General features: G+C 48.2%; 2 protein-coding genes across 6 annotated transcripts in view; one reads left to right on the top strand and one right to left on the bottom strand.

Moving 5' to 3' along the window:
* The window catches only part of NEDD4L (NEDD4 like E3 ubiquitin protein ligase), a 136297-nt gene that overhangs the window by 107199 nt on the left and 10594 nt on the right, over positions 1 to 18504 (bottom strand). For 2 of the 4 annotated variants that reach the window (XM_086867238.1, XM_086867231.1), the window contains exons 4-5: positions 5479 to 5598; positions 4334 to 4413 (exon numbers count right to left, since the gene is read on the bottom strand). The gene's annotated coding sequence lies outside the window, so the exon portion shown is untranslated. Of the gene's footprint in view, positions 1 to 4333; positions 4414 to 5478; positions 5599 to 18504 lie in introns of those variants that run through there. The other 2 variants (XM_086867240.1, XM_086867234.1) reach the window with 1 other exon arrangement.
* ATP8B1 (ATPase phospholipid transporting 8B1) lies at positions 183 to 18311 on the top strand. 2 transcript variants are annotated; one of them, XM_023943927.2, is made up of 28 exons: positions 183 to 272; positions 5855 to 6047; positions 8093 to 8190; positions 8480 to 8593; positions 9078 to 9176; positions 9279 to 9340; positions 9789 to 9861; positions 9956 to 10026; positions 10357 to 10439; positions 10592 to 10750; positions 10916 to 11004; positions 11282 to 11472; positions 11555 to 11763; positions 12167 to 12210; positions 12346 to 12502; positions 13077 to 13265; positions 13493 to 13605; positions 13836 to 14000; positions 14101 to 14212; positions 14413 to 14488; positions 14580 to 14712; positions 14938 to 15223; positions 15837 to 16060; positions 16458 to 16541; positions 16817 to 17062; positions 17213 to 17351; positions 17432 to 17562; positions 18074 to 18311. In XM_023943927.2, exons 2-28 carry the CDS (start codon positions 5867 to 5869, stop codon positions 18305 to 18307), a joined length of 3762 nt encoding a protein of 1253 aa, XP_023799695.2. In that variant the 5' UTR covers positions 183 to 272; positions 5855 to 5866; the 3' UTR covers positions 18308 to 18311. The 2 variants fall into 2 exon arrangements, with proteins under 2 accessions (XP_023799695.2, XP_086723369.1); XM_086867243.1 differs by lacking the exon at positions 183 to 272 and adding an exon at positions 532 to 621.

Below are 18504 nucleotides of genomic sequence, written 5' to 3'. Positions count from 1 at the left end.
CAGGAGCAGCATGGAAAGGTCTGGAGAACCAAGCAGAAATCTCTCTTTCTCCTAAGAAATTTTGCAAGGCAAATCAATTTCATGATTTTTTTAAAGAAGAGTTTTTTGTTGTTGCATGCTCACAAGGTGGAATCACCAATAAACCATTTTTTACATTGTTTATTGCAGATGGAGCCTGAGTTGAATCTGAGCACAGGGAATTCCCTGTGAGTGGCCGGTGCCAGCGTCTGTGATGCAGTCTGGGCTTCAGTCACACCCTCCATCGGATAAAGGTCAGGGAAATGGCTTTGGTGTCCATTGCAGATGCTGCCAGAAAAGGTGTATAAATGGAATTTCCATTCTTGGTAGCAGGAAGTAACCTTTATTTAGTCCAGTTAAAAATATCTGCTGGTTTTGATGGTGATGGTGACGGTGATTGCTAGGGAAAAAAACTCTATAAAGTTCCAAACATCTTCTACTCCAAACAATGCAGTTTAAGCGTGCACAAAAATAATTCTTTTTTTCCTCTATTAAACTCAGTATGGGCTGTTGTATAAGGTGAACCTCGAGACCAAGGTAACACCCTCAAAAAAGCAGATTGAAGCCCTTTCAGAGTGCGTGGAACCTGCAGCTTGAGCAAAGGTTAGCAACCCCCTTATCTTCTGCAAAGATAGCTTGCCTTGCCTTGGACTTTAAATGACAGAGCTCTGCAGGTCTGTTAATGAGAAATCCCAGGGCAGATAATGGGGAAAATGATGATTTTGTTTATGCAATGGCACATCTTCACTCATTTTTGCGTAACCCCAGGCAGCTGGTCTGTAAACTGTGGGTCTCTTTCTCAGAGTGATTTCCTGTTAAATTCTTGGTGTCTGGTTAATCTCTTGTGTCAAATCCTGATGGCTTATTGGGATAAATTAATTATATTGGAATGTCCTTCGTACTTGTTTTCATACAAGTTTTAATAAATAGCTACGCTGGGGAGTACACAATAACCTCTGCTTTCTATTTTTAATTTTTTCCCCAAGATGGGACTTGAACATTTGTCAGCAGCACAGAACTGTATCCCCTCTCCTCTCTCTAGAAAGTTTCAGGGTTTTGGTGTCTCAGCTTGCTTCACCAGGTGTGTGGTGTGTTCAGGGCAGGAACTGTCACCTCCCAGCAGCTTTTTAAAGCAAGCTTTGCAGAGCTTGGGGGTGCCAGTGTTCCAGTGTTGCTGTGGTGTTTGCCTCCTGATGGTGCTGGTGATTTGGGTTATTGCAGCATTGCAGGAGGGACCGGGGTTGGTTCCCTGCAAAGGAAATATCTGTGGGTGTTGTGAGGTTGGCTGTGCACAGTAGCAATTAAAAAATCTCTTGGAGCTGGAATTAGGCCTTGGTGCTCAGAGTTTGTCCAGCCTCCAGAGCAGCAGTAGGTGCCTGTATTCAGGTGCTACTGTGAATCAAACAGATAAACTTTGTATTTCAAATCAGTGTGTGGCGTGGTGGTGATGAGGGGCTGGGGCACGGCAGCACTTGATGGCGCAGGTGACTCGATGGTGACTCCTGGCACCTGCAGAACGGGGTCCCCAGGGATTTCCCACGTCTCAGGGACAGCTGGAGTCGGTAGTGGCTCTGCTGTGTGGAGATCTCGGCTATGACACGTTCTGCTGTCCTGGCTCGTGTGGGTGCATGGCTTCCCCAGGAGCCTGTTGGGTTTTAATCTGCAGCCATACTGGAACCGCTCTGATTGGAACCTTTTGGGGAGGGACCTGAACCACCCCAAGTTAGGCACGTGCTGGCAGGTTCCAGTGGGAACGTTTCCAGGCTCACAGTGCAGGGAAGATGTGCAGGGTCAGGAGCTGGGTTTCATTACCTCAATGCTCTCGAGTTCAGATACCTGAACTCCTGGGCTCGCCTTCTCTGGGGCATCCCAGGAGCTGGGCTTTACCTTTCTCAGGGTGCATGTGACAGCCAGTGGTGTTTCTGAACAAATGACTAAGGGAAATCATCCCCTTCGAGATATCATTTTTGGTGTTCAACTACCATAAGGTAGTCATTCAGGGAAGTACCTGAAGTCGTGTGTGAGATAGCTCTACAGATTGATCAGCTTTAAGCATGTCATTTACATGGCAATCTCCCTGAAGCTCAGTAGTGTTTGGAGTGAAGGTTATTTCCTTGGCCTTTTTGTGCTGATTCATGCTGTTTTAGCTGCTGTTTGCTTTTCCTCTCCAAATGTCATAAAGATTACCTGGAAGGCTGGAGCTGTTCAGGAGACCCTTCTATCTGCCTGTCCAAGCACTTGTTCCCAGTAACATCTCATATCTGCTGTGAGTAATCAGTGACTCGGCTCACGGGTTGGAACCCCAGTTTCTGATTTGCTGGTTTCCCTGCAGCAGCTCTGGTTCCAGGGAATGAGTTGCTGAATACATTTTTCATGAATGCCCATACCCTGTGAAAGCTCTTGGCCAGGATCCCTGAGGGGAGAGCAGAAAGGCAATAATCTGCTGTGGGAGGCAGAGGGAATATGAGGGATATGAGCCCCTGCTCCCTCCCAGGCTGGCTCTGTCCGTGCTCCCGTTTTGGCTCTGACTCTCCGTTACTGCCGAGGAGAGCAGAGTGGGACAGCTGAGGATGGCAGCATCATTACTGAGGGAAAATAGAACTGGGGTGCTCATGCATCTGCCAGCAGGTCCTTGTGGGACACCCCAGCCCAGAGCAGCTCTGGGAGTTTGTATTCAGCCCTCCTGTCAGCAGGTTTTGTTTTGCAGTGCCAGATGCTCCAGTAATCCCTAGCAAAGAAATGAATCTTACATGTCTGAGGATCAGGCTCTGCATTTAAATACTTTTTAAAATGCCAGGATAAATCAGTGGAATATCTTGCTGTAGCTTTTTTGTCCTAATTCAACTCCAGAGACCTAAAGCAATTCAGAAGGGTCTCTCTGGGTTACTTTTTGTACTGTTTGAGTTTGCTTTATGTTTCTGCTGTTGTGCTCTGAAAGAACAGTGTGTGGCCAGGTTTGAGCAGCTGCTGAGCTTGGCACTGCCAGGGCGAGTGAGGTAGTGCAGATTATGGTGCCAAGGACAGGAACATGCAGGTGTGAGCTGTGCACAGGCTGTGGTGGCCAGCAGGTGTGTGATGGTGAGGTTTGTGCTTCACATCTGAGGTCTTCATAGCCATAATAAACACAAAATAACAGCTTTAGGGGCATTTTAATCCTTCTACTATACATGTCCCTTCGTTAACTTTGGCACTTTGAGTGATGATCTGATTTGCAAGAAGTCACCCCAGATTCTCACAGCACTGTCATGTGCAGTGACTCTCCAGAGAAGATTTTAGAGTAAGATTGCTTTGGGTTGCTGTTTACTGCCTTGAAACAAATGCAGTAAGTGGAGTTTTTACAAGGTTTAATTTATTCCAAATTATCTGGTGCTTGCCCTGAGGCAGAAGTAGACACCTAACCTGAGTGGAATTTGCCCTTTAAGTAAATAAACTGGATCAGGTACACCTAAACCTGTGATTAATACTATTTTGATCTCCTTTACCTCCCCATATATCCATAGCACTGTTGAATCAGTAGGATTTCCTGAGCTAGAAGGCAGAGCTGGGAGCTGGGCATTGCTCCCCACCCACCCAGGCAGTGTGAGCTGACACTTCCTCTAGGCTGAGGTGGTCAGTGTGAGGTTTTCTGTTCTGAAGCTGACCTGAAACAGTATGAAAGCCCCTGCTGTCAAGGCAGGAACTAGAAAGTGAGGGTCATGCAGCCAAGAACCAGCTCTTTAAAGTTTTCTCTGAGTAACAACAGCTATGTTGTTCCATCTCCATGAACTGTTTCCACAGTCCTCAGAATGGTGACTGCATCAAAAAACCAGTAGTGGCCTCCTCTGTTCTTGCTATGTTTGTTCCCCTTTAGTTTCTGCTGGCTGCTGCTGGGTGCAGGCTCTGCTGGCTGTGTGCTGCCCTCTGTTCCCCGCTGCCTCAGGCCCAGCTGGCATCTCTGCAGCTCCTCACATCTCCCCTTTCACACACCTTCCTCTGAACCTGCGGCACGTCCCAGCCAGCCCTTCGCTTCCAGACCAGGTGTCAAGAAACCTAACTCGAAACCAATTTGTCAGCCTGTCACGGGAGGATTCCTGTGCCCTGGGTCCCGCAGCAGCTCCTGTCTCTCCCAGCTGCGGGAGCTTTTCCTCAGGCTCCGGGCTGGCTCCGGGCACGAGTCCATTGCCTCCTGCAGCATGCTAATGCTGTGCCCGCAGCACACAGCGTTTGTGCTGCCTGCAGGGGAACTCTTAATGACATCTCCTCTCTTAACGAGGTTTTCCAGTCTGCAGTTCAGTTCTCTGAGGAGGGAAAGTGACTGCAGTTAATTTAACCTTACCCCAGATCACTTTGCTGGCGTCTGTTCCCAGTGAGCATCACCCCTGGTGGCACTGCAGGAATTGCCGTGGAGCCACACATCTGTCATGGAAAACAAAAGCAGCACGGTTTTAACATCTCATCTGACCCTTCTCATTACTAATTCGTTCATTAATCATTAAGCAGTTAATCAGTAAAGTTTAATAGACTAACAGCTGAATCTCTGTGTGCCAGGAATATGAGCTGGTTTCGGTTGCTGTGGAGTCAAAGATCTGGTGGCATTTTGTGTTCTAGGCACAGTGTGTGGGAGGAACTTGTTCCCCGCAGCAGTCCCCACAAGGGGCGTTAGCAGGACAGAAAGAACTAAAGCACAAAAAAGAAATAAATCAAAATATCACAGTGAGGTATTCAGGGGACTGAGTTGGAGCTTGAGGTGTATTCCCTAACTGCAAGGCTATTTAGGAAAACATGATCTGTAACAGGTTCTACAGCTGTTAGGGACCAGCTGTCATACTCCTGGGCAATTCCATCAGGGAGAAGCCTCCAACAGCTTGGGTGGGAGAAGTGGTGTGGGTTCCTGTACGCTTGTCCTGGTGGATTTGTTGTGTTTTGTGGGCTGTCAGTGCGTGCTGGGCGGGCCCTGCAGCGCTGTGCCTCAGCAGCGTGGCGTGCCTTGGGCTCCCTGCCAGCAGCCTGCCACCGGAGCAGCACGGGCCGTGCTCATGGAATATTTATCTCACTCTTACCGCAGATATTAGGGAGGGGAGGTGATTCAGCTCGGCAGAAAGCAGAAGCTGAGGGGGTGTCAGCAGCTTTGGTGCCCACCCTGCTGGTTGCTGGGTTTGTTAGCAAAGGCCATGCCTGGTGGTGAGGCAGGGCAAGCTGCTGTGTAGTTCAGGGTTAGGCTCCCACCCAGCGATGGCTGGAGATTCCAGACTCCAGGCACATGGGCACGGCCACAGCTCAGCTGGAGACCATCCCTCCTCTGCTACAGCTCAGGCCTGAGCCAGAATGCGTCCCGTGGTGTGCTGGGGTGTTTGCACCAACAAGTGGGATCCTGCAGTGACAAACACTGCTGCTCAGCCCGTGGAAGAGACAGGAACAAGGCTGCTTTGGGCAGGCCGGGATGGAGGATCAGCTGTGTGACCTGAGCCCTGGATGTCTGACCTGGCTCTCGGTGCTCGGTTCCGTGTCCCACTGTGGCCAAGCAGGGCTCCAGCTCCTGTGGCTCCTCACGGTGCAGTGGCCGCTGGGAGACGTGTCCGTGCGCTCCCCGGCTCCTCCGCCCTGCGTCAGAGCACACGGTGCTGCGGTGTGTAATTAATCACACGTAGCACAACAGTAACGAGGGGCTGGCTGGGGCAACAACTGTCCCCTGACTCTGCTCGGTGCTGGAAAACCGAGCCCGTGCCCTGGGCTGTTCTGGGGAAACTGGTTTCAGATGTGGGGTTTGGTGAGCGGCACCAGCAGAGGAAAATTAGAGATGTGGTTTGTGGCACTTGCTACGTGAGCTCTTTTCCCTAATTTGTCCCAAACTCTGCAGGCTGCTAGCAGCATGATCTCAGAAAGGGATTCAGAGACCACCTTCGAGGAGGATTCCCAGCCCAACGATGAGGTGGTGCCCTACAGTGACGATGAAACAGAGGACGAGTTGGACGCTCGGCAGCCTGGGGCTGAGCTGGGAGCGAAGCAAGCCAGCAGGGAGGCTGAGGAGATCCGAAATCCTGGGAAAAAAGGTAACAACATCCTGAACTGGATTTGGGCAGTACACGATGCTGGATGCAGAGGCTGAGCCTTAGGGACCCATTGGACTCGTGTGTTTATTTGTCAGGTATGGTTTGGGATGGCTTATCTGACTCTGGAGGAGTAACTGATGGTAGCTCAGTTTAACAAATGTCAGAATGAAACTCAGCTTCATTCCAACCTGCAGCCCTGTTCTGTGCCACTGCTCCTTGCGTAAAGATAATGAGCTGCGTGGTGACCTCCTCTTAATTAAGGCAGGCCCTGGATGTGCGTGGCCTGTGCTCTGGGAACTGTTCAGACAGACCTTCAGCTGCTTGTTTTCCCAGTCCTCTGGGCTCCAGCATAACCATTTTGCTGTGCTCAGTCAGTGTTTTGCCTGGATTTCTGCTTGTGCAGAGCAGATTTCCAGCTCACTGCTCATTTTGTAGCCTCCTGAGTTTCCTGAAAGGTAAAAGGTGAGTGGGAGGAGTTCAAAGGAACCGGCAGGTACAGCTTGTGGCTGCTGCCGTAGGAACAGTGGGAGGAGCCTTTCTGGCATCCCTGTTCTGTACCTCTGCCCAAAAAAACATCTGGAGCTCCCCTAAATTCCCTTTTCTCATGCTGCAACACGAGGATTTTCAGTGTAACCAGAGCCTGTGCCATTTATAAAGATTTTTTCCTCTTTGTGTGGGAACAGTTGATCAGCTCTCATTTCATAACCACCTGTTGTTATGTTTTCATTTTACAAGCACCTGTCACATGTTTAGCTTAAGATTTTTTTAATGATGACATCCTTTCAAGTTGATGAATTACCAAAGCAGCTTGCCAAAACATTACGTGTTAGCACCACAGTTTAAAGTAATTTTGAGGAGCTTGCTTCCTGCAGGTTTTACCTCAGATCTCATTTGCCAGTTTTCCATCAGTTTTATCAGCGCAGCAATGTTTTTGGAATGTGTAAAAGAAACGTTTATGTACTTTATGTTTTTCTTTATGCCCTGTCATTTTGACAAAATTTAGTAACTTTCTCAATTTATGGGTATAATCTTTCAGCTCAAAACGTGATTCTTTGAAACAAATATTTCTCTATTATCTTCTGGGCTTGTAAGCAGGCCTCTGGAAATGAAAGTTGTGTAGTCACAGGAAAAGTCCAGATATGTCAGTCTGGAATTTCCTCTGTGGTGGGTGAGGGGGAAAAAAAAAAAGTCTTTGCATTTGGATTTGGGTTTTGAGGTGTGAGTCACGGCCGTGGCACTCCTCTGCCGCCGGGAGTTTCACCCCGTCCACGGGTGAAGAGGATCTGGTGAAACCGGGAAGAGCATCCAGCAGGGACAGTCACTCCACTGGAGGAGAGAGGGGATGCTTGGCGGCTGAGTCAGGAAAGCTGCATTTCAAAATCTGCCTGCCTCACCCTCCCCAGGCAGGCAGAGCTGCCGGGAACCGCCTTCCAAAGCTGGGGAAGGAGTTCCCGGGATGGGAAACCTCGAGGTTTCCCGAGTGTGTGCCTGGGGGTGCCGGGCTGCGGGGAATGGGAGCGAAAGCGGTGAAAGAACAGGCACAGACAATTATTTGATGGATGCAGCTCCTGTTCCTGAGTGTTCCCACAATCAAACAAAAGCTGTGGCTGAAGAACTAAAACGAGCACTTCAGATTTGTACTTTTTTATGGGTGTGAACAAATACTTGCCTTCAAAAGATGAGCTGACCTCTTCCAGCAAGACAGACAGCAGGGCTGGAGCGCTCAGCGCTTCACGGGCCTCACAGAAGTGAACCAAAAGGGGGGAGAGAAGGGAATTTAACACGAATAAACGTTACCCTGCAGCTTTCCCACGGAACTTTCAAATGTTAAGCAACGCTTCTTCCTCTGAATGTACTTGAATTGCTGGGAGAGACAAACAGCCTGGAAACTGGAAAAGTTTTTTTAAGGATATGTACTATAAAGCAGGCACCAGCCGAGCTTCATTGGAAGTACCTTTAAAATACGGATTTGAGAGAAAACCTGAAAGTGGCAGATTTGTTCCCTCATGTTTATAACGCTTTTCGACCCCTTTTATCCCTTCCAGACTGCAGCTGGCAAGTTAAAGCAAACGATCAGCGCTTCTATGAGCAGCCGGGCTTCAAGAGAACAATCTTCCTGTGCTTCAAAAAAAGCAAATATGCGGTAAGCTGTCTTATCCCAATGAGGTGTTAACTGTCGGGTGAATGCTTCCTTAATCCCTGAAGCTCTTTGGGATGGTGAGTGGTGGAAAAACCACCGTTCACAATTCCTCAGTGCTTCCAGCAGAGGAGGGGGAGGAATAACTGGGCTGGGGTTTTGGAATGGAAAATCAAAGTATCAAGAGACGTGTTTAAGGTGAGGTGGAGAATTAGGAGCTTAAAAATATGCACTGTGCATTTGTGCTGGAAGGAGAGGCTCTGCTGTGTGACTGATGTTTGGATTTCTCCCACAGGGAAACGCAATTAAGACGTACAAGTACAACCCCATCACTTTTTTACCTCTGAATCTGTTTGAACAGTTCAAGAGAGCAGCCAACTTTTACTTCCTTGTTCTTCTCATATTGCAGGTAAGCGAGATGGAGAATCCTCGCTGGGAAGGGAATCTGAGCTCAATAATATTTATGACACAATTCAGTGCTGTCCTGTCAGGGAATTGAGGGGCGCTGTCTGCCGAGACCAAACCCATCACAGCAGAAACTGCAATAAATGTGGATGAACTATAGCAGAGCTCTGGGATGAGCTAGTTGCACAGAATTAGAATGAACTCGTTGCAGAGCTCATGAATTTCATGAGGAAAAGATGTCTCTTGAGTTCATCTCATAAATCAGAAGCACCAACGGTGTATGAACCAGCACAATTGTGAAGGGGAAGCTGATTCCTAAGCAGTGTAACAGCCAAACTCTTCCCACAGAGTTTTGTTCATTTGCACAGCCTGACTTAAAATTCTCTCTGATGCGGTGTTTTTTTCTCTAGCCAGGTGACTATGAAATACCTCTGATTTAGATGTGATTGATGATCCTGTACTGAACTGATTTTATTGGTCTTTTGTAGTCGATTCCTCAAATAACGACGCTGTCGTGGTACACAACGCTGGTGCCCTTGCTCTTGGTGCTGGGAATAACTGCAGTCAAAGACCTGGCGGATGACATTGTAAGAACCACGTTCTGTTCACTGAAAAGCAAAACCCACCCAGTGTAGCTCATTTCTCCTGTGGTGACAGAGCAGGGAGCTCATTCTTTGCTCCGCTTTCAGGCTCGTCACAGGATGGACAACGAGGTTAATAACAGGACATGCGATGTCATCAAGGATGGAAGGTTGGTGTGTTCCCCTCTGAGCTCTGTGAGTGATGAGTGTTGCCCTGTTGCTAAGCTTTGCCCCAGATCTGAAGCTGTAGGTGATAGGAAAGGTTCAGCTCTGGTCTCTGCTGCCTGCCTGAAAACCTCATTGAAGCTGGAAGAGAATTGCTTAAAGGAGTAATTTAAAGTTAATTCACTGGGACTAAATCTGTGCTAAGAGCAACAGATCTCTTGTCTCCTCTTTGGAGAGAAGGACAGGAATTCCTAACTCAGTGAAGTGGGAAGAGAAGAGCTAGGCTGACTTCTGAGCTGCAGACCCTCAATGAAATTGCAGTTTCTGAAATGCAAACCCACAGAGCACCAAGAGCTCATTTTTGTTCTAAGCAAAGTTCAGTCCTAGAAGATTTATAGAGTGCATCATGTTCTAGATTAAAGAATAATAATTATTAAACTATCTTGACATTAGGTTCAAAGCCACTAAATGGAAAGATATTAAAGTTGGTGATATCATTCGTCTGAAGAAAAATGCTTTTGTTCCTGTAAGTGCTTCAGATACATTTGTTTTATGTTTCTAGAGAGTTCTGGAGGAGTCTTGACCTGGCTTTATTTGATGTCTGTTTGTTTATTCCCTAGGCTGATATTTTGCTGCTGTCCAGCTCAGAACCGAACAGTCTGTGCTACGTGGAGACAGCTGAACTGGATGGGTAAGGCTCTGCTTAGGGACGTCCAGCAGTTCATTTGGGCTGAGTAGGAAAAGAGCAAGGATTGTGTACGTGCTTGTTAGGCACACATGGGCAAATGTACCCAGCTGCTGATTCCCACAACTGAAGAATCACTCAAAACTGTCCACTGCAGTGCTACAGACACATCAAAAGTGTTGGAGGATGTGACATGGGAAGAAAGGGAAAGGATATGGACTTGTTTTTTACTTTAGTATAGGTTGCCCAGAGAAGTAGTGTTACCTTAATTGTGTTTAAACTTCTCTCCTGTATCCGTGGCTTTAATAAAATCACCTTTTAATCCTTTCTTCTTAGAGAGACCAACTTGAAATTCAAAATGGCCCTAGAGGTGACACACAGACACCTTCAGGAAGAAAGTGCCCTGGCAGACTTTGATGGTGGGTACAGCTCTAACCTAATGCTGTTAGAACGTAGCTCAAATTGTTTATAAGTCAATATAAGTAAAGTAAAGCTACTTCCATGGTGGGTACAAATCAGTGCATTTGGATTTAATTTGTACATTAAACACATTCTCCTCCAAATTTTCTAGGTCTGGTTGAATGTGAAGAACCCAATAACCGACTGGATAAGTTTACAGGAACATTATCCTGGAGAAACTCAAATTATTCCCTGGATGCTGATAAGGTTTTGTTGCGTGGCTGTAAGATCAGGAATACAGACTTCTGCCATGGAATGGTCATATTTGCAGGTGAGTAGTATTTCCCCACTAAGAGCACACCTGTAGAGTGAAAAAGGATCTTCATCCTACAGATACCAACTGTATTTCATATCCCACTTCGGTAAAACTGTAATACCGATGTGTGTTTGCTCATCATATCTTTCCTTTTTCAAATTTTTCACTCTTTATTTTTAGGTGCTGACACAAAAATAATGAAAAATAGTGGAAAGACAAGATTTAAAAGGACAAAAATTGACTCCCTCATGAACTACATGGTTTATACTGTAAGCCTTTTTGTTTAAAATTCAGATTTTAAGTGAATAGTGAATGCAAAGTTAGGCAACCTCTTCCTGTGTGTGTGTAATAAGTATATTTTGACTTTTTTCTGGCCTGCTGAGCTGGGATGGAGTAGGAGGAAGTGTGAAAAGTGCCTTTGTGGGAAATATTTGCTCCATTTCTCCTCACAAATACCCGTCACATTCTGTTTGGAACACGGGGATTTGGGATTCAGGTGGAGCAAGTGTTTCTGAAGAGTGAGAAGCCTTTGTGTGTGCCCTGCAGATCATCGTGGTCCTCATCCTGCTGTCGGCTGGGCTGGCCATCGGGCACACCTACTGGGAGCAGCAGATTGGCAACTCCTCCTGGTACCTGTACGATGCGCAGGACTTCAGCCCTGCCTACCGGGGCTTCCTCAACTTCTGGGGGTACATCATTGTCCTCAACACCATGGTGCCCATCTCCCTCTACGTGAGGTAGGAAATCCCTCAGGAGGTGTCGCTGCGCGGACACGCGAGCTGCAGCTGCGAGTGAGAACTTTCCCTCTCTTTCATTCAGCGTGGAAGTGATTCGCTTTGGCCAAAGCTATTTCATCAACTGGGACCTGCAGATGTACTACCCCGAGAAGGACACGGCTGCCAAGGCCAGGACCACCACGCTCAACGAGCAGCTGGGGCAAATCCAATACATCTTCTCAGACAAGACTGGAACCCTTACACAGAACATCATGACCTTCAAAAAGTGCTGCATAAACGGACAAAGATACGGTAAGTTGTGCAAAGCCTGTGTGAGGAGGAGGAGGAGGAGGAGGAGGAGGAGGAGGAATTGTTGGAAATCAGGTACATATGAGTTCTCTTAGTTCCAGCTGAACTTCCACAATTCAGACCTGGCATTGGTAAAGCATGGGGTTGAATTGTTGAGGTTTTTTCCCCATTTACAGAGTGGAAATTAAGGAACTTCTCAGCTTTCAGAAAAACTGAAAATTGGCAATTTGCACAATTTTTTGTACAAATTTACTTTCACTAGGGAGGCTTTGGGGCCAAAGTCAAGGAACAGACAAGAGCAGCAGTTTGTCCTTTTCCTTTGCTTGCAGTGCTAGGGCAGTTGATGTTGTAGATGTGCTTCACTCTGCTGTGCCTGCTCTCCTGACTGCGGGTGCTTCCCTTGCAGGAGACAGCCGGGATGCAGCGGGGCAGCTCCAGAGCCACCCAGAGGTAGGTTGAGCCCAGCTGGGTCCCGGCCCCTGGAACGGGAACGCTCCCTCGGCAGAGAGCACGGAGAGGTGAGGGTGGGCACAAAGCAACGGCGCCTGTGCTAACTCAGACTCTCTTCCCCTGGGTTCTAAGCAGCAAGTCGATTTCAGCTGGAATACGTACGCTGATGGAAAGTTCTTATTCTATGATCAATATCTGATAGAGCAAATAAAGTCTGGAAAGGAGCCAGAAATCCAGAAGTTCTTTTTTCTGCTCGCTATTTGTCACACAGTCATGGCTGACACTTCTGATGGTGAGTGCGGCTTTTGGTTGGTTTGTTTTCCTTGTGTAGCAGAAAACAATAATTCAAATTCAGTTCTACAAGGGAGAGATCTGCACCTAATGCTGATATATTAAGGGAGCAGTGTTAGGCTGCCCTTTTAAATTAAACAAAACTAAATGGAGGGGTGATCAGCTGTTGAATTTGTGAATCACTGGTCAGAAGTTTCGATTAAAACATGGAATATTAATATTGCTTTACTCCCATCTTTGTGAAATCTCCATGGAACCAACGGTGTCCTGTCCTTTCTTGTTCCTAATGTTTTTGGGGATGTTTCCACTCACTGTATTGGCATCTCTGACCAAGGATTTGTCTTCTGGAGCTTTTTTTGGAAGTGGTTCAATGACCGGATTGAGAAATTAGGATTTTGAGGTAGAAGACATGGGGGTTTGCTTTAATCTGTGGGGGGAAGCAGGCTGAGGACTGATTCAGTTTGGGAGGTAGGTGTGAGGGCCGGGTGGGTTCACGGTCACTGCTCTGTGTGTGTGTGTGTGTGCTGCAGCTGTGCCCAGCTGGACCCCAGCATTTCCTGCCTGCCATCCCACAGGTCAGCTCAACTACCAGGCAGCGTCCCCGGACGAGGGGGCCCTGGTGACGGCCGCCCGGAACTTCGGGTACGTTTTCCTCTCCCGAACACAGAACACCATCACCCTCAGTGAGATGGGGGTCGAGAGGACCTACGATGTCCTGGCCATCCTGGATTTCAACAGCGACAGGAAGAGGATGTCTGTCATCGGTAAGCTGATGGCCGCCAGCGCGCACGGAGAATTTCAGGGGTGAAAAGGGGTGTGCAAAGGAAGCTGGCGTCGAGAATTAACAGCTGTGTGACAGCCCTGGGGCACCTCTGAGTCCACTGAAGAAGGAATGCTGTCTTGTGCTTTGGGACTTGGCAGTAGGCTGAAAAACCCAATCTGAAATGATTCCTTTATCTGAGGGTGCCACCTGTGCTGTTTCTCCCCACAGTAAGAGAGACCGATGGCAATATCAGGCTGTACTGCAAAGGGGCCGATACGGTGATTTACGAGCGGCTGCACCCCAGGAATCTAAAGAGAGAAGCCACAGAAGAGGCACTCGATGTATGTTTTTATTTTGTATGCTCTTTTTTTAAAAAAATTGTTTATTTCTGACAATAATGGTATTAATTTCCTTTTCCTAAGCTATTAAGACAAATGGAAACCTGCAATTAGTTCTGAAAGTTGGATTTGTTTTGTCAAACTTGTCAAATGCTTATGTTCTTACCCTCATGTTTGGATTGCAAATGAAGAGATTCCTTTTGTGGATATGTGTGGTTTTAATTATTTTTAAGGTCTTTGCAAATGAAACTCTCAGGACACTCTGCCTGTGCTACAGAGACATAAGCCAGGATGAATTTGAAGCGTGGAATAAAAAGTTTGTGGAGGCCAGTTTAGCTACAAGTCACCGGGATGAAGCTCTGGACAAAGTGTATGAAGAAATAGAAAAAAACCTGATTGTAAGGAGCTGTGCATTTTTAGTACATTTCAACTGTGTTATTAAAAGAAAGTTTCAATGTTTCAATGCTACTGACCACCTGTATTTCAATTCCCTTCCAGCTGCTTGGTGCAACAGCTATTGAAGACAAACTACAGGATGGAGTTCCAGAAACTATCTCCAGACTCTCCAAAGCAGACATTAAAATCTGGGTGCTTACTGGTGACAAAAAAGGTGGGGCTGCTTATGCCAAAGAGCTGAAAACAGGAGGGTTTTATCCTGTTCATCTGCACTGTGGCATTGAAAGGCAATTTTCATACTGAAACATAAATCAGAAATTACTTAAGAGCACTTGAGCTGCTTCTGGCTGCTCCTAACAATTACTTGTGACAGAACTTTCAGTAAATACTTTCCTCTCTTAATTTTTTTGGTAGAAACTGCTGAAAATATCGGATTTTCCTGTGAACTCTTAACAGAGGAAACGGCCATCTGCTATGGAGAAGATACCAGGCAAGTGAAAACACAGAGGAGTTCATTTTCAGGATTTGCAGTCTGAGCCTGACCTTGGCTTTTCTGTAACAGTTTCTCCATCTCTTTCCAGCGCTCTCCTTCAAACGAGGCTGGAAAACCAGAGGAACAGGGCTGGATCCAGTCCACATTCCTCTCTCAGGATGAACGAGCCCTTCTTCCAGGGCAGCAGAGATCGGGCTCTAATCATCACTGGCTCCTGGCTGGTATGTACCAAGGCTGTTCCCCCGAGTGTCTGGGGTTTTGGGGCACCACCAGGCTACAGTGCCTCTCACTGAGGACTCCGTTCCTTTGTCTGCACGAGCAGTTCATTAAAATGCCAGAAATGGACACTGGGAGCATAATGACTTCAGGTGTGATGTTAGATAGTGCCTGGAGTAGGACTGGAAATGGTGCAGAAGGGAATTTAGTAAGTTTTACTTTTTTCACAGAATGAAATCCTGCTGGAGAAGAAAAAGAAGAAAAAGAAACTTAAACTGAAATTCCCCAGAACAGCAGAAGAGAAGAAGAAACAAACGGAAAAAAGGAGAAGGGCAGAGGCCTACAAGGAGCAGCAGCAGAAGAACTTTGTTGATCTGGCCTGTGAGTGCAGGGCTGTGATCTGCTGCCGCGTGACGCCCAAGCAGAAGGCCATGGTGGTGGATTTGGTGAAGAAGTACAAGAAGGCCATCACCCTGGCCATCGGAGATGGGGCCAATGATGTGAACATGATCAAAAGTAAGGCAGCTGTCAAGCTCTCTTGCTAGGACAGATCTCCTCTGGCCTGCTCCTGCAGTCTCTCCACTGTCCCTCTCTGTCAGAAGACTCTTCCATCTGCTTTGCTGCCGTGGGGCTTTTACCTTCTGTGCCTGTTTCCCTTTCTGAGGAAGCACTTTAGGAAATGGTTAGTGGTTTTTTTCCTGATCTATTTTATTTTTTTATTCTGTATGCATCCCCTGAGCAGGGACTTGAATCCCATCTGTTCTCACGCTGTGTGTTACAGAAGTGTAACATAAAGACCAAAGCAGCAGCTTGGCTGCCCCTTGCCTGGTGGCATTAGCCATCTCAGATTGTACCTGCTACTCTCTGAACAGCTTCTCAAGAGACCCCAGTGAGAAAAAACATCTAGGATAGGGTTTATGTCCCGAGGGTGTTCGTAAACTGCCTGGCCAGTTTGTTCTGGACTTTACTCCCTCCGTCCCATCGCTTGGTTCTCTTTGGTGAATTTCCCAGGTGCATTCTGACAGAACAAGCACTGAGAGAGAATCCAGGTGACAGTAGAAATGTGCCCCTGGTCAGGCTCCTGTCCCTTTGTCCAACCTGGTGTGTGGTGTTTGTCTCCTTCACCCAGCTGCCCACATTGGAGTTGGGATCAGTGGCCAGGAGGGGATGCAGGCTGTCATGTCCAGTGACTACTCCTTCGGACAGTTCCGCTACCTCCAGCGGCTGCTGCTGGTGCACGGGCGCTGGTCGTACATCAGGATGTGCAAGTTTCTGAGATACTTCTTCTACAAAAACTTCGCCTTCACGCTGGTCCACATCTGGTACTCGTTCTTCAATGGCTTCTCTGCCCAGGTAGGAAGGTCTGCTCGTGTGGGATAACAACAGGCGGGTGCTTCTGTCACTGTGGAACAGCAAAGAGTTAACCTGGGAAGTGCCAGGAATGTGAGGCTGTCACCAGTGGTCTCTGCAGGAGGATGTGATGGGTGCTGAGCGAGTTAGTTGTGAGCAGTTAGGTATGATTGCAGAGCACTGAAGTCCAGGATCATTGTTGTACAGGGAGGAAGATTTGCAAGGAGTGGGGCAGCTCAACACAGACTAAAAAGTTTCAGCAGAGCCTTGAGCCAAGGTGCTGCTGCTTCCGGGTGAACTTAAAGCTGTAGCAGAGCCCATGAGAGTTTTCTCAGGAAGTGGATGGGAAGGATGTAATAAAATGAAATCCCCAAATCCTGCAATTCCCCCTCTGTTGCAGACAGCCTACGAGGACTGGTTCATCACGCTGTACAACGTGCTGTATTCCAGTCTCCCCGTCCTGCTCGTCGGCTTGCTTGACCAGGTATGTCCGTGTTGTTAGAGCAGATGAATCCAAAGGCATCTGCCACCAGGTCTTTAGGTTACACTGGTTGCCATGAAACAAGAGGGGTTTGGTTTTGTGGCTTTTAAGAATGTCTTCCTTTTGCATTGCTCCGTGCAAATCCCTGCTGTTGGAAGGAGAAAGGGATCTGCCTTTCCCTTTGGGACACGGTATAGTTCAGCTTCTCACTCTTCAGAGCTCACGCTGAGAACAACAATTCACAACAACTTTCTTTTTCTTTTTTCCTCTTTATTAAGGATGTGAGTGACAAACTGAGCCTTCGATTCCCCAGGCTTTATATTTTGGGTCAGAGAGATTTACTTTTCAACTACAAGAAGTTCTTTTTGAGTCTGCTCCATGGAGCTGTGACTTCACTGATCATCTTCTTCATCCCGTACGGAGCCTACCTTAAATCTATGGGACAAGATGGAGAAGCCCCTGCAGATTATCAGTCCTTTGCTGTCACAGCAGCATCCTCTCTGATATTTGTTGTCAATTTTCAGGCAAGTAAGCTTGGTTTCCTGAGCTCTGGTGCTCTGAGAACACTTTCTGTTCACTGTTCTAAAATTTCTACACTAAAAATGTAACAACTCGCAAAAAGTTGTCATTATTTGGAATTAGTAAACTCATTTGGCACTTTTGTTTGCCTTTAGATTGGCCTGGATACGTGTTACTGGACTTTTGTTAATGCTTTCTCAGTATTTGGGAGTATTGCACTTTACTTTGGGATCACATTTGACTTACACAGTGCTGGAATCCACGTTCTCTTCCCTTCTGGCTTTCAGTTCACAGGTCAGTCCTTGCAGTTTGTGCTTCTCAGTCCTGTCTCATGTAGCTTTGCCATAATTACCTTTTGCTCTTTTTATTCCCAGGAACTGCTCCGAATGCTCTGCGACAGCCCTACCTTTGGCTTACCATGATTTTATCCATTGCCATTTGCTTACTGCCTGTCGTGGCACAGCGCTTCTTGTCCATGACAATCTGGCCTTCGGAGAGCGACAAAGTGTGTGAAATCTGTGTTATGTGGGTGACTATGGCAGGAGAGTGTTTACAGGGGCTGCTGTCACTGCTGAGCTGTGGTGTCCCTGTGTGGAAGGTTTCCCTGTCCATGGCAGGGGTGGGATGAGATGGGCTTTTCCATTCCAAGCCGTTCTGGGATTTTGTGCTAATGTTAGAGACAAGTAAGTGATGGTGCCCTTGGGAGAGCCGCACAAGCCTGGCTTGGGTCCTGGGGGAGGAGGAATGGCTGCAGGGCTGGCCAGAGGCAGCAGCTCAGGGAGGGCTGTTTCCTTTTGTGCCTGGCTGAGATCTGGTGATGCCACCGACACCTCGTGAGGCTGCTGAGGGCCCCGGTTTGGGCTTAATTTAGGTTTGGCCGGAGTGCCAGGGTTCACGTTAAGAGTGTAGGGGATTGGTCTGGCTGCTCCTGCTGTGCCTTGAGCCAGCACAGCTATGCAAAGAGTTCAGGCTGTGCCGATGTGCTAACGCACGACCCACCGCGTGTTTGCGTGCAGATCCAGAGGAACCGTCGGAAGTACCTGCTGGAGGAGCAGCAGTGGAAGCGGCGGCAGAGCGCGTTCCGCCGCGGGGTCTCGGCTCGCCGCTCCGCCTACGCCTTCTCCCACCAGCGCGGCTACGCCGACCTGATCGCGTCGGGCCGCAGCATCCGCAAGCGGCGCGCCCCGCTGGCCGCGGTGCTGGCCGGCCCCGCCACGGGCTCCGGGGACCCGCGGGACACGGGCTCCTGATGGGCTGTGCGCGGCGCGCCCCGCTGGCCGCGGTGCTGGCCGGCCCCGCCACCGGCTCCGGGGACCCGCGGGACACCGGCTCCTGATGGGCTGTGCCCACTGCTGGCCACGAGCTGCCGCTGGCAGCGACCGCACCCAACCGCTCCGGACAAACAGAGAGCCTTTCTTAACTACGTGGCATAAGGATGTGAAGATTT

Source organism: Cyanistes caeruleus, chromosome Z (assembly GCF_971803275.1).
Source record: "Cyanistes caeruleus chromosome Z, bCyaCae1.hap1.1, whole genome shotgun sequence".
Taxonomy (NCBI): Eukaryota; Metazoa; Chordata; class Aves; order Passeriformes; family Paridae; genus Cyanistes; species Cyanistes caeruleus.
The sequence above is the reverse complement of the archived record's forward strand: the minus strand, read 5'-3'. Positions and strand labels throughout refer to the sequence as shown.

Excerpts from the sequence above, each read along its gene's own strand:
- ATP8B1 (XM_023943927.2), top strand. The coding sequence starts at position 5,867 with ATGATCTCAGAAAGGGATTCAGAGACCACCTTCGAGGAGGATTCCCAG. Across the intron at positions 8,191-8,479 it reads TCAAAAAAAGCAAATATGCG|GGAAACGCAATTAAGACGTA; the intron begins GTAAGCTGTCTT and ends TTTCTCCCACAG. Across the intron at positions 10,751-10,915 it reads TGGAATGGTCATATTTGCAG|GTGCTGACACAAAAATAATG; the intron begins GTGAGTAGTATT and ends CTTTATTTTTAG.